The sequence below is a fragment of the Nannobrachium achirus genome (genome assembly GCF_963921795.1).
Source record: "Nannobrachium achirus genome assembly, chromosome: 12".
NCBI classification, from domain to species: domain Eukaryota; kingdom Metazoa; phylum Chordata; class Actinopteri; order Myctophiformes; family Myctophidae; genus Nannobrachium; species Nannobrachium achirus.
This window is the reverse complement of record NC_137832.1, coordinates 43,130,461-43,144,076: the sequence shown is the minus strand read 5'-3', so window position 1 is coordinate 43,144,076 and position 13,616 is coordinate 43,130,461. Positions and strand designations below refer to the sequence as shown.

The 13,616-nt window shown below is 48.1% G+C and overlaps 2 protein-coding genes across 4 annotated transcripts in view; both read left to right on the top strand.

Moving 5' to 3' along the window:
- The window catches only part of msh3 (mutS homolog 3 (E. coli)), a 65,289-nt gene extending 56,237 nt beyond the window's left edge, over positions 1-9,052 (top strand). Inside the window, exon 24 of the mRNA XM_080739369.1 lies at positions 8,879-9,052. Within this exon, the coding sequence (XP_080595495.1) occupies positions 8,879-8,972 (94 nt within the window). The 3' untranslated portion in view covers positions 8,973-9,052. The remainder of the gene's footprint in view (positions 1-8,878) is intronic.
- Positions 9,053-12,292: 3,240 nt separating this feature from the next.
- Positions 12,293-13,616, top strand: part of LOC308295055 (ras-specific guanine nucleotide-releasing factor 2) — a gene marked incomplete at both ends in the record, with an annotated part of 76,794 nt that continues 75,470 nt past the window's right edge. For all 3 annotated transcript variants that reach the window (XM_080738003.1, XM_080738001.1, XM_080738002.1), the window contains one exon: positions 12,293-12,568. In XM_080738003.1, coding sequence (XP_080594129.1) covers positions 12,293-12,568 — 276 coding nt within the window. The remainder of the gene's footprint in view (positions 12,569-13,616) is intronic.

The window sequence follows — 13,616 nt, the reverse complement described above, 5'->3', positions numbered from 1 at the left end:
CCATTTATCTAACCTGGCCCATATCTTGATGTCCAATTAATTTGTAAATAGCAACTACTCCCACAAGGGCTGGCTGGATTTGTATATATCGGTAATAACTCACATATTAATATTACAATAATGTAATATCAAATTAGGATTTGAATTGCAAAAAGATAAATGTTGAGTCTAAATCTTGTGTTTCTTTGTTATGTGAGGACCGATCGATACCAACAACAGAGGCAGAGAGATCAAGTTGCCCAAAGTCAATTTATTAAGGGAAATTGTACTGCAGTGGGGACGGGGAAACGCATTCAAAGATTGTTCCCGGACTGGGATTTTTTTTGTCCAGTAATGAAAGTTCATGACCAAACATTGTCCAGAAAAAGAAGCAAAAAAAACAAACCCAATCAGTTCTGTCCCATTTCACCTATTAACTATCATACAATTGGAGTGTATCGATTACCGCCCAGCAATGCACCATCGACCATAGAGAGCCAGTATTCATATCCCAAGGTTGATCAGAACCAACGCTGCACAGCTGTCAGCACTTGCCAATCAGAATGTGCGAAACAGAGGGACATGCCTACCTTCAATCAGCCGATTTAGGGCACGGCGCTGGCCGTGGTGCTGAACTCTCTGCTCTTCCCTCTGGTCTCATTGGTGACACTGGCAGCACTCGCCTGGTCGGCCTCTCAGCGACACTCCACAGTTAAACAACCAAAAGCCTATTGTGTATGTTAAAATCACAGTTCTTACAATTTAAGTATATGCCCTTTTTGATAAATAAATTAATCATGGAAGGAATTTCAACAGGAATTGGCGGACCAATTCATCTTCTTTACTCCTGCTGCTTTAGAAAGAGCCATTTCTCATGTAAACAGCTGGCTCTGAGATCAATGCACTGTGTTCTTATTGGCATCTGCTTCTTCCCTTTTTCTCTTTCTCCAGTGACTGAGATGGGTGTCATTTACATCTTTCCGCAGCAGGTGTCTACTTAACACTTCTATTGCCATTATTTTTGTAATTATTTGGATACAGAGTGCCGCCATTCACTGCGCTTTATTTTGAAGAGCCCCGGAAGCCACAATCGTGTCCATGTTGTGGAAATTCACTAAATCCGGTTGTGGACTGGGATGTTAACTTTCACACGGAAATGAAAAATTCTAAGCGCGGCCGACCGTCGTGGCGCAGTGTCGCTGTGAAGGAAAAAAAATGGTTTCTCTGCAATCGAAGTGTTTTTGGAGAAAGATTCCGAGATAAGCCGTTTATTTGCAGCAGCCATGAATAGGAGCCTATGGAGATTACACGCTTCCTGATGATGGCGGCCGAGTTGCATCATGGGATATGACGTTTTTCCGCTCACCAGCTGCACCGCAGTAATTCTTATCACGTTCCTGGACGTAATTGGTATCGCATGTTGGTCAAGCCCAGAGCTACCGTTTTAATATAATTACACAATTCCAGGATACATAACTTGGAGAACTGTGCCTTCTGCTTCTTTCCCTTTTCACTTAAGCCCTTTATACTTCTAACCTCTAGCCACCATCTGGTGGAGTCAGGTTAATATACTTAGTCTATGTCCGCTATTTTAGAGAATTCCTGAAAATATTTTCACTTATTCACATGCTCAACTAGGGATGACAGATTATATCTTACAAGTGTTTGTTCCTGTAGTGGTTATATGGATGAAAGTACATTTTGTTTTCATTAGATTTCAGTAGTTTACAATCGAGGTGTGTGCATGCATGCACATCGACGGACATTTAATTTGATGAGGATTATGTAGGCGTAGGGAGAGGAGTTAGAATCAGGCAGGCTCATTAAGTACTTACACTCCTACTGCACATCGCCTGAAATTCTAATTTCAGGTTTAAGAAAAAAGTACCATAACCAGTTTAGGAAAATTGTCTTGGGAACACAGAACTCTAGAATAGCATCTCACTCGTATGATAGGTTACTTTTGTCCTCATGCCCTCCCGGTGCTCAAAATGTGCGAGTACACCCAACATAAATTCTTCATTATAATCCACCCAGGTTAGTTAGTATTCACGGAACCAGGCGATGACATATCTAAGGCTTATGTTACTCTGTTCAGCCTGATTGATAAACTGTTCTATCTCTGTATGTGGGATGAACAACAAACCAAGCAGTTTTGACTTAGGACTGTAGAGAAGTGGAAACATAACTCATCTTTCAGCTCTCACACATTTTAGCATTATACACTCTCTAAAGACAGTTCTGTTTCTTATTATCACTCGCTCTCTTTCTATGTGTGTGCTGTATCTTACTCTACTGCAGACGGCCTGTTGGGAGCTGAGTGCTGCTGACTCTCTCCCTAAATAATCCTTGTCATATGAAATGTCTGTCAGTGCATGTTTACACACACGCACATTCACCTCTTCTCTGTCAATCAGTGTAATCCTCCCCATATGAAATGTTTGTCTTGTGTTGGAGTGAGTCCGCTCTGTGTTCTCTTTCGTGTTCGAGACTGACTCTCCACTACATATTTACAATATGTATGGGAGACTGACCCCACGGGCAGTCGACATGGAATATCTCTTTAAGACACATCACTTATGGTGGCCCTGCCCTGATTAGCAATCAGTGGGGTATTTAATCCCCATCCAGGCATGGCCACCTCGATCATTTTGATTTCCACGACAAGCAGAGCAGACGTGTGATATCAGCAAACGAACAACGACACAAACAAAACAACAAAACAAGCTTGTAGCCGGTGCCCATCTACTTACCAGAGCTAGTAGGAGAGCAGGTCTGAGGGCTCCTCTCCGGGCGCTACTTGAGCTGGTTACAAAGTAACAAAGTAAGAAAGTCGATATCTGGTGTGAAACCTGCTCGCGGGGGAAGCCCAGGTTATCTTCTGTTCTTAAGTGGTAAAGTGTCCTGTGCAGCGAGATCTGCCCGTCGGTGATCGCTCACGGCCACTGGTTACCGGTCTGGCTGGGTACTGAATCCGCTCGCGGAGGAGAGTCCCAAGCCGCGGTTCCAAACCACACGGCATTGTGCCGGCGGTGCGGACCCTGGTCAAATCTGCTCGCGGAGGAGACCTGGGTCGGCCGTTCGGTCATTACCGATAGTGCACCAAGCTGGTGAGGCTTCGGCTCGACGCTGGCTGGGCGCTACGAACATCGTTCGCCACTGCTAACAGTATAAACACAAGTGTTTTGAACACAAACACCTGTTAAGTTTCTCCTAACTGTTTGTTTACCGTTCTGACTTCCTCAGTGACGAGGCAACGTCACCAGAGCGGGCGGGGCACGAGTGCTTACGTGCACGGTGCCTGTTAAGCAGCTAGAGGGCGCTGACGCTCAAAGGTTGGAGCTGTGAGCTTAACACCTGAAGCGTGCTGAGGCGCCTTAATGCAGGGCGATGTGTGATCTCTTCTAGAGAATAAGGAAGAGACAAACAGATATATAGGTACACGCATAGATATATAAAGATATATACAAACAAATACGTTTATGTATATATAACTATATCTAGCTATCTATATATATATAAATATTTAAATATTTAATAAATATATAAATATATAAATAAATAAATAAATAAGCAGACATGGCCACTCAAGGTGCCCACACTTGCGTGGGTTGTGGGGTGAAAATGCCCGTTGAGGACGGCCATGATCGCTGTGTACGCTGCCTAGGGCCTGACCATGCACGCATGGCGACCCAGGACCCTGCAGCGTGCATGAACTGCTTCATTCTGCCGGAAAGAGTGAGGGAGGCCAGGGCTCGGTTGCCTTCCTTTGTTTCCAGTAACACTGCCTTAGGGCAGCCACTTCCAGCCAAACGGCTGAAAGCTGCAGTAGAGAATAACCAGACAGCTGTGCAACCTGTGGCCACAGTGACGGTGTCATCTCCACATGAACCTGTTCCCGCCATAGAGGGGGGACAGGAGGAGTACCTGGATGAAGAAGATGAGGAGGCTGATGTCGATGTGTTGGGCCTCGATCTTGATGAAGATGAGGATGATGAACTGCCCTGTGGGCAGGAGGAATTAGCGGCGGCACAGGATGAGCCTTCCCTGTTTTTCAGTATTATTGCTCGGGCGGCCCAAGCGTTGCAGATGGAGCTGCCATCGGTGCAGGCCAGAAGGGCCTCCCGGTTTGACGAGGGGGAGGACCGGCCATGCCCCCCCTCAGTACCTCTCCTCTCCGATGTAGAGGACCTGGTACTGGAACAATTTACCAGGCCAGTTACCTCTTTTCGGTGGTCCGGGGCATCCAGGAGAATGGCGTCTGTAGACGGTCGTGAGAGGATCGGCTGTGGCCCGCCACCGCCTATGGATCCGGCGTTAGCACCCCTGATTTCCCCGGCCACCACATCGGTGCTGGGGAACCCGAGCTGTTCCACGAAGAACACAAGGGCCATGGATGTAATGCTTGGCAGGGTCCATGGAGTCTTATCAGTACAAGGACAGCTTGTTAACACTGGGTCTATTCTGGCCCTGTATCAACAACACTTAGTCAAGCAGCTGGCGGGTGGGGCCTCCCACCTAGCTGGTGAACTACAGCAGGTCTCTTCACTCCTAGCAAAGTGCTTTCAGGAGCAAGTGGTGGCTTCGGGCAGGGCATTGGCCGCACTGTGGTTGGCAAGACGCCACCTGTGGCTGTCGCAGCCTCAGCCTACAGGACGTCCGGGGCTACAGGCAGAAGACCGTAGCATTCTACTCAAGCTGCCAGTGGTGCCAACTGCCATGTTCGGGCCGGACGCAGCATCTCTGCTCCAGCAGGCCCGCGATGCCCGCAGGTGTGCACAAGAAATGTCGGGGGTCATGGCGGGGGTCCTCCGGAGAGGCCGTGGGAAGCGAGGCTCCCTGGCTTCTCGTTCCACACCATCCAGGCTACCTCAGGCTAATTATGTAGCTCCAGACGATCTGAGGGTCCAGCTGGAGACCGCTCGTCGGGGTAGGACCGGACGGGGCCGGCGTCCGGCTCGGGGCCGAGGGCCCCGTATGCCCCCGCCTCGCTCCTGACGGTTTGCGTCTCCTGGGACAGAGGGGGTCCTGGGAGACGATTGGGGCGGACCCCTGGGTGATCTCCACCATGACCCAGGGGTATCGGCTGCAGTTCCTGCGCAGGCCTCCACAGACATGGTCTGTCACCTTTACAACGGTGACAGACTCTCAGCACAGGGAGGTTTTGGCTGCGGAGGTCAACACTCTCTTGGCGAAGAAAGCCATCAGGGAGGTACCGCAGACGAGGCAGCAGGCTGGCTTCTACTCACGGTATTTCCTCATCCCCAAGAGGGATGGGAGACTGAGACCGATTTTGGACTTGCGGGGGCTCAACAAGTTCTTGAGGCCCCTGCGTTGCAAGATGCTGACAGTGCCGAGGGTCCGACAGGCCGTCCTCCAGGGCGATTGGTTTGCAACGATCGACCTGGAGGATGCCTATTTTCAGATTCCAATATGGGAAGGCCACAGGCGATACCTCAGGTTCGCCTTCAACGGCAGAACCTTCGAGTTCTGTGTCCTCCCGTTCGGCATCTCTCTAGCGCCCCGCACGTTTACAAGGTGCATGGACGCAGTCCTGGGTCCCCTGCGGGGAGAGGGCCTGCGCATCCTGAATTATTTGGACGACTGGTTGGTGTGTGCTCGCTCAGAGGAGCAGTGCCGCAACAACGTGGCTCGGCTCCTGCAGCATCTGGAGCACCTGGGCCTGCGCATCAACAAGAAGAAGAGCAGGCTCCAGCCGTCACAGTCCACAGACTTCCTGGGCATGTGTTTGGACTCGAGGGCAGGGACTTTGTCCCTTACTCCAGCGAGACAGGCCACCCTCAGGGCTTGCTTGTCTCAGTTTCAACTCGGGGCCAGGGTGACCTGGAGGTTATGCCTCCGCCTTCTGGGACTGATGGCATCCACAGTGCACATTGTGCCCCTGGCTCTCTTGAATATGCGGCCGGCTCAGCGTTGCCTCCTGAGACTTGGCCTTTGCCCGCACAGAGACCGGCAGGTCATGGTGCTGGTGACTCGCAGACTGCGTGTGGCACTCCGTTGGTGGGAGCAGCCGAACACTCTGACGAGGGGCAACACACTGGGTCCGGTACTGCGCCGCCAGGTGGTGTCTACCGATGCCTCACTGCTAAGCTGGGGTGCAGTCCACGAGGGCATGGGCGCCAGCGGCCGTTGGCAGGGACTGTGGTTGATGCAGCACATCAACCTCCTCGAACTCCGGGCGATACTTCTGGCCCTTATACATTTCCAGTCAGTACTGAAGAACCGTCATGTCCTGGTGAGAACGGACAGCACGGTAGCAGCCGCATATGTCAACAGACAGGGGGGCTTGGGCTCCCCTCGCCTTTGCGCTCAGGCTCGGAAGCTATGGGAGTGGGCACACCCTCGATTCAAATCCCTGAGGGCGATGTATGTGCCAGGCCGGGAGAACGTTGCTGCGGACCAACTCTCCCGAGGGGGACCCCTCGCCGGAGAATGGAGGCTGCATCCACTAGTGGTGTGCGAAATCTGGGACCGGTTCGGCACCGCCGTGGCCGACCTGTTCGCCTCGAGGGAAACAACACATTGTCCTCTCTTCTTCTCCATGGGGAGGGACGATCCCCCTCTGGGCACAGATGCGATGGCGCATCAGTGGCCGCAGGGTCTCCTTTACGCCTTCCCCCCCTTTGTTCTCCTACACCCACTCCTTCAGAGAGTCCAGGTCGAGGAAGTGAGCCTCATCCTGGTGGCCCCCAATTGGCCCCAGATGATCTGGTTCTCTGCGATTGCACCCCTCCTCCAGGGTCAACCATGGGAACTCCCGGTGAGTCGGGACCTCTTGTCTCAAGCCCACGGGACGCACTTCCATCCCTTTCCCGAGGGTCTCAGGCTCTGGGCCTGGCCCCTGAGAGGGCCCAGTTCCTAGCTATGGGGTTGCCCCCTTCGGTGGTTAATACTCTGCAGGAAGCCAGGGCTCCAGCAACGAGAACAGCGTATGCGTACCGATGGGAAGTGTTCCGGTCATGGTGCGACACAAGACAATTAGATCCTCTCTCTTGTGTGGCTTGTGACATCCTCCCATTCCTCCAGGAGATGTTGGCGGAAGGCAAGTCTCCTACGACTCTCAGGGGAATGGTGGCAGCCATAAAGGCAGCACGTATAGGGCCCCGCAAACTCACAGAAGGCTGTTGCGACCTTATTAATCAATTCCTCAAGGGTGCTCGTAGAGCTCATCCCTCACAGGGTAGGCCGTCGGCCCCCCCTTGGGATTTGGAGTTGGTATTGTCTGCCTTACAACGCGGGCCTTTTGAGCCACTAGAGATAGTGGGGCTGCAATGGCTTTCCCTTAAAACGGTTTTCTTGTTGGCAATTGTGACAGCCAAAAGAATAGGGGAACTACATGCCCTGTCGGTGCACGAGGAGTGCTGCCGCTTCCTGCCGGATGGTGGGGTGGTACTGCGGCCGAACCCTGCTTTCCACCCTAAGGTCTGGTCGGAGTCCCGAGCCAGTCAGTCCGTCGAGCTGCGCCCGTTCAGACAACCGCGAGGCGGTGAAGCAGGGTCGAGCGAGCAGTCCTTACTGTGCCCAGTCAGAGCCTTGAGGACTTACATTGACCGGACGGGATTCCACAGGACGACGGACCAGCTCTTTGTCTGTTATAGGCATAACTGCCTGGGGCAACCAGTCTCTAAAGCAAGACTATCGCATTGGGTCGTGGAAACGATCCAACAAGCATACACACAGGCGGGCAAGCCACCCCCAACAGGGGCACGAGCACATGATACACGAGGCCTCGCTACATCATGGGCTTTGTGGCGAGGTGCCCCCCTGTCAGAGATTTGTACGGCGGCCTCTTGGGCTACGCCCTCGACCTTTACTAGGTTCTACTGCACAAATGTGGCAGCCGGCACTTCATTCATGGAGCGTGTGCTAGGCTCCAGGCGGTAGGGCAGACAAAGTTCTCCTGAAGCTAGCTTTGCGTCTTGCAGGCTAGGTGACTATCTGTTGGCTGGCCTTAGCGTCTGGCAGGGCCAGCTGGGCCTAGGTTGCGTCTTGCGCCTAGGCCACGAGTTAATTGACTGGCCTTAGCGTCTGGCGGGGCCAGCTGGGCCTAGGTTGCGTCTTGCGCCTAGGCCACGAGTTAGTTGACTGGCCTTAGCGTCTGGCGGGGCCAGCTGGGCCTAGGTTGCGTCTTGCACCTAGGCCACGAGTATATGCATATGTTGGAGCGGATATTAGTTGCTTTGGAGCACGTTGATAGGCGCTGATACTTTTGAGGCTAAACTGCCTCGGGCTGCCGCAGGAGCAGCTGGTCTGCTTGTTTCCTCGCGGTGTGTCTTACAGCGTTTTCCCATACATATTGTAAATATGTAGTGGAGAGTCAGTCTCGAACACGAAAGAGAACGGAAGGTTACACTGTAACCAAGGTTCTCTGAGTGGAGAGACTGACTCTCCACAAGAGCCGCTCCGAAATTCGTTCCAATCAAAAGTTTAATCGAGGTGGCCATGCCTGGATGGGGATTAAATACCCCACTGATTGCTAATCAGGGCAGGGCCACCATAAGTGATGTGTCTTAAAGAGATATTCCATGTCGACTGCCCGTGGGGTCAGTCTCCCATACATATTGTAAATATGTAGTGGAGAGTCAGTCTCTCCACTCAGAGAACCTTGGTTACAGTGTAACCTTCCGTTCACAGTACAGCTGGGCTGCTGGTGGAACATTAAAAATGCAGTTATCTCAGTGAAATCTCACAGATCCTTTTTTTTTTCCCTACGGTGTATATTTGGGCTTGCTTTAGGTCCAATACAAGTGGGTTTGCATTTACTGGAAAATGTTTCTGTTACCAGATGGACTGCGTGTTTCTCACATATCCTCTCTCTCTCTCTCTCTCTCTCTCTCTCTCTCTCTCTCTCTGTCTCTCTCTCTCTCTCTCTCTCTAGGAAAAGCAAAACTCTCCTATCTGATCTATGGAACATCAATGACAGAAAGTCGCTGATGAAGTGGATACAGTCAAACTCACCCGTCCAAAAATGACACTCTCACAAGAATGATGCTCTCTGTGAAGGAAAACGACGGATGGCTGTATGGCTGTTCCTGTGCTGCTTGCTGTGTGTGTGTGTGTGTGTGTGTGTGTGTGTGTGTGTGTGTGTGTGTGTGTGTGTGTGTGTGTGTGTGTGTGTGTGTGTGTGTGTGTGTGTGTGTGTGTGTGTGTGTGTGTGTGTGTGTGTGTGTGATATTACTACCTAATGGTTTCATTGGCATCAGTTTTAATAACATCTTATCAGGATTTTGTCTACAAGTCTATTTGTGACGGGGTAATAATTGAATTAAAAAATACCAGTCCAGAATTCAATTTCACACCCTTTCTTGTTCTCTTTGATTCTTTTTTCCATTATATGCTAGGTTTTAGTTCACCTTAAATGTTGTTGTATTTTGTATCCAATCCATTCATTAGACTGTTATGTACAGTGGGTCCAAGCTCATTAATAATGCAGTGACTATTACAGACTCTAGGAAGATTCAGCCCTATTAGTGTTAGGAAAGTATTATGGTTAAGCATTTTTTTGCAAGGAGCTCTAAAATGCAAGTGGTGGAGGACATGATGGTAATATAAGTTAAATCTGAATATCATTGTTGTGAGGCATAAACCTCCTGTCTCCATATTCTAACTTTTTGCGTTCTTCTTTCCTTCTAAATTGACACCCTACTTGATCATACTGCAGCCTTTCTCAAAAGTGGCAGATCTGCAGGCTTAGAATGCGTGAATACTGTGAGAAGTTGTGAGAAACATTTGAAAAAAATGTGTGTTGGGTAGAATACCAGAGAATTGCATGTAAGTTTTACTATGTCTAATTGTGGTCAGGGCCGTGCTTACCATACAGGCAAAATAGGCAGCCGCCTGGGGCCCCCTCACAGCCTGGGGGCCTCATGAGATTATTATTATTATTTTATTTTTTTAACATGGCCATCAGGGGGCCCCAGTTGAGCTCTCAACTGTGAGACAGAGAACAGTTGAAGTGAGGGTGAGGGTTAACATTAGCTCATTAGAATCTGAAAAGAGCGTGGCTCTCAAAGGTGTGACCAGAGAACAATGGTCCTGATTACCCAAGCGGTTCTTTTGTGTCTGTTCTGTGATGTCACGTACATTACTTTAACTTTAAGAAGGATCGATGCAGGGAATGGATACATTATTTCTAAAGTGTGTGTATATATTTATATTTAAAAAAAGTTTTGAGGCCCCCCATATTTATATATACATATAATATGTGTATCAATTCCATTTCATTTTGGGGGCCCCAGATAGTTTGAAGTGGGGCCCGGGATGAGATCAATATAAAAGAAGGGTAAAAAGGGCCTTAACATGAAATGTGATGTTTAACTTGAAATACTTTCACAGGGTTTACTGGGGCTTCTTAAAGATGGCGCATAGTTTGCGCATAGTTTGTATACTGTTTATTTATATTTAACATTTTGAGGGGCCCAAATATATCCATTTGGGGCCTCTCAATCTCTCAAACATGAGTTATCGTCAAATATAAATAAACAGTAAAAAGGCCCTTAACATAGTCATGTAATGTATGTGTTTAACTTCGAATGGATATGTATAGCCTTAATCCACTGACTGTCCTGTGAGACAAACTTTGTCTTTGAAAACCACTGCAAAACATGCACTTAAAAGTTATTCTTATTATAATTAAGTTTTTTTTAAACACTATAAGTAATAACACTGATTATCTGAAAAGAGCTTTAATGTCACAAGTTACTTTAGTCTCCTTAAAAATATAAACAAAATTTATACTGTATATATTTATATTTACGTTACGTTACGTTTTGAGGGCCCCCAAATTCATTTGGTGCCCCACCAGCTCTCAAACTCAAGCTCTCAATACCCTCATATATAAATAGTAAAAGGGCCCTTAACAAAAGGCTGTTAACATGGTCATGTAATGTAATGTTTAACTCAGTATTCTTATTCTTATTACTTTACCTGTCCTGTGTAAGTTGCTTCTGGTGAGAGAAGTTGAAGCTCATCCTTTATCTTCTATATGTCAAACATTGTGGCCATCCATAGCTGAGTGGTTAGTGAGCCTGCCAAGGGAACCAGATCCCTGGTTGTCACAGGTACGATTCCAGGCCAGGTTAGCAATGTGTTGCAGTGTCCCTGAGTAAAACACCCAACCCCTGTTTTCTCCCTCCTCCTCTTATTATTTTCTCTGGAATTCTTTTGAAAAAGTGCTAGAGTTTATAGGCTATTAAACTTGTGTTATTAATATATATATATATATATATATATATATATATATATATATATATATATTCAAATAATTAAAAGCTAAAATATAGGAAACAAAACATAAGGGAGTATTTATTCGCGACCCCTAGAAATTGGTCTGCGACCCGCATATGGCTCCCGACCCAGGGGCCTCAAACTGGGGTTTGCCTGGGGCCTCCAAATCACTAAGCACGGCCCTGTTTGTGGTGGAATAGGCCTACAGTATGTGTTCATTTTACAATATGCTATGATTATGCTGCACATCCCCAGATTGTGCTGCTTCCCAACCAGGTCTAAAAAGGCAGTGGAAACAAATCATTAGTAAACGAGGCTAGTATGACTTTGTTGTGATATCCTAATAGATTAGGTGCTATGCATAATATTGCATTTAATCTAACAAATTCAATTTATCAAGATCTCCAACCCAGTCCTTGCCTCTCTGTCTTGCACACACACACACAGCGCGCGCGCACGCACACACACACACACACACACACACACACACACACACACACACACACGTACACACGCGCACTCTCCCTCAACTCTAAACTCACGCTCCGCCTTTAATTCCGCCAACTCCAGCGCTGCCCTGCCCAGCCACCGAGCATCACCGCAGAGAGAGTTAACCAGTGTCAAAGCCGATTACAGCTTATCTCTGACAGTGATTTCGCTCACTGTCTGCCCGCTTGAGAGTTCTCGCCTCTAAAACTACGGCGATTATTCTACCTCTCTCGTCATCATATATTTATGTATTTATTTTTTTGATAGAAACGCAGAGAACATGGATTTTAAAGTCCTCGGTGGACACGCAGACGGGTATTTTTTAGGATGAGTTTCCCCGGAGGAGTGCTTCTTCCATCGGCGGGGCAACTTTTCCGTGCGCCGCCACGGCGCTCAAGAAGCCCCCGCATCGCATCTCTCCACTCTGCTGCTGAACACTCAGAGGGAAAAGTTTAGTCCTGATAAACATGGGCACCGTGTGACAACTAACAAACGAGAACACCTCCGTTCTTTAAAAAGAGAAGAAAAAGATAATAAAGGAAAAGAAAGAAACGTAAAAAAGGGATAAACCGCAAACATGCAGAAGAGTGTGCGATACAATGAAGGACACGCGCTGTTCCTGTCGGTGGTCGCGCGTAAAGAGGGCACCAAGCGTGGCTACCTGAGCAAGAAGACGGCGGAGAACAGCCGCTGGCACGACAAGTTCTTCGCCCTGTACCAGAATGTGCTCTTCTACTTCGAGAACGAACAGAGTGCGCGCCCCGCCGGGATCTACCTGTTGGAGGGATGCACCTGCGAACGCGTCCCGGCGCCCAAGATGTCCACTGCGGGGAAGGAGCCGCTGGACAAACAGGTGAGGATAGATGAGTCATGGAGATGCCAGGTGGCTTTTTAGCCTTGTAGAAGCAGTGGTGCCAGTGGGAAAAGTACTCGAATGTTTTCAAAGTAAAAGTAGCTAAAATGTTACTTGAGCAAAAGTATTGGCATCAAAATATACTTCAAGTACCAAAAGTAAAAGTAGGCCTACTAAAAAGTATTGGAAATTGGAAATACTCCAATAAAGTAAAAGTACAAATACAGCACTTGAGTAAAAGTACTTAGTTATTTTATAGAAGAGGCATGGGAAGTGGAACATGTGAGGGTGGTGTGCTTCCATACCATAATAACAGGACTTTAAAAAAATTGTCATGTTCATGATGTTAACAGTTTAGCAGAGAACCCCCACCCCACCCCGCTGCTCTTTATGACAAAATGATAAATGGTGCATTTATATAGGCCTAGCGCCTGTATCCAAGGCGCTTTGATGTGCATCACACACTCATTCATACACAATGAAAGGCACCACCGACCTGCTCATCAGGAGCAATTAGGGGTTCACCCTCTTGCTCAAGCACACCTCGGCACTCTACCCCTGAGCCACACACACAACTCCCTCTTCTCCTATCCCAGCAATTTGTCCTGACAATTGCACACTGTTCATATTCAAATCTGTATTTGATTAATCAGATTGAATCGGAATGAGTGGGCCTTGCAAGTAGAGACCTGTTGAATATGTGCACAGCTGTCCCCTTTAATCACAAATGCAATGACCTAATTATGGCTTAGCCTAAAAAGTCAATTTCTGGATGTTATTTAACAATAATGCTTTGGATAATGATGTTTGAGTGTGTAAAGAGGAATTAATTTGTAGAGAAAAGGGCAAAGCAGTATAGTTGATGGACAGGTGTATTTTGTTGCCATGGAAATGTTACATTTCTGACCACTTTGATGTCTGCTATTGGCTCATTTGCACACATTGCTTAGTGTATCATCAATCTTAAAATCTTAACTTTATAATAGACAACTATGTGTCGAGAATAATTCTGCAAGTTAATGGTATGGAAGGAAGAAGGAGTAGGCTA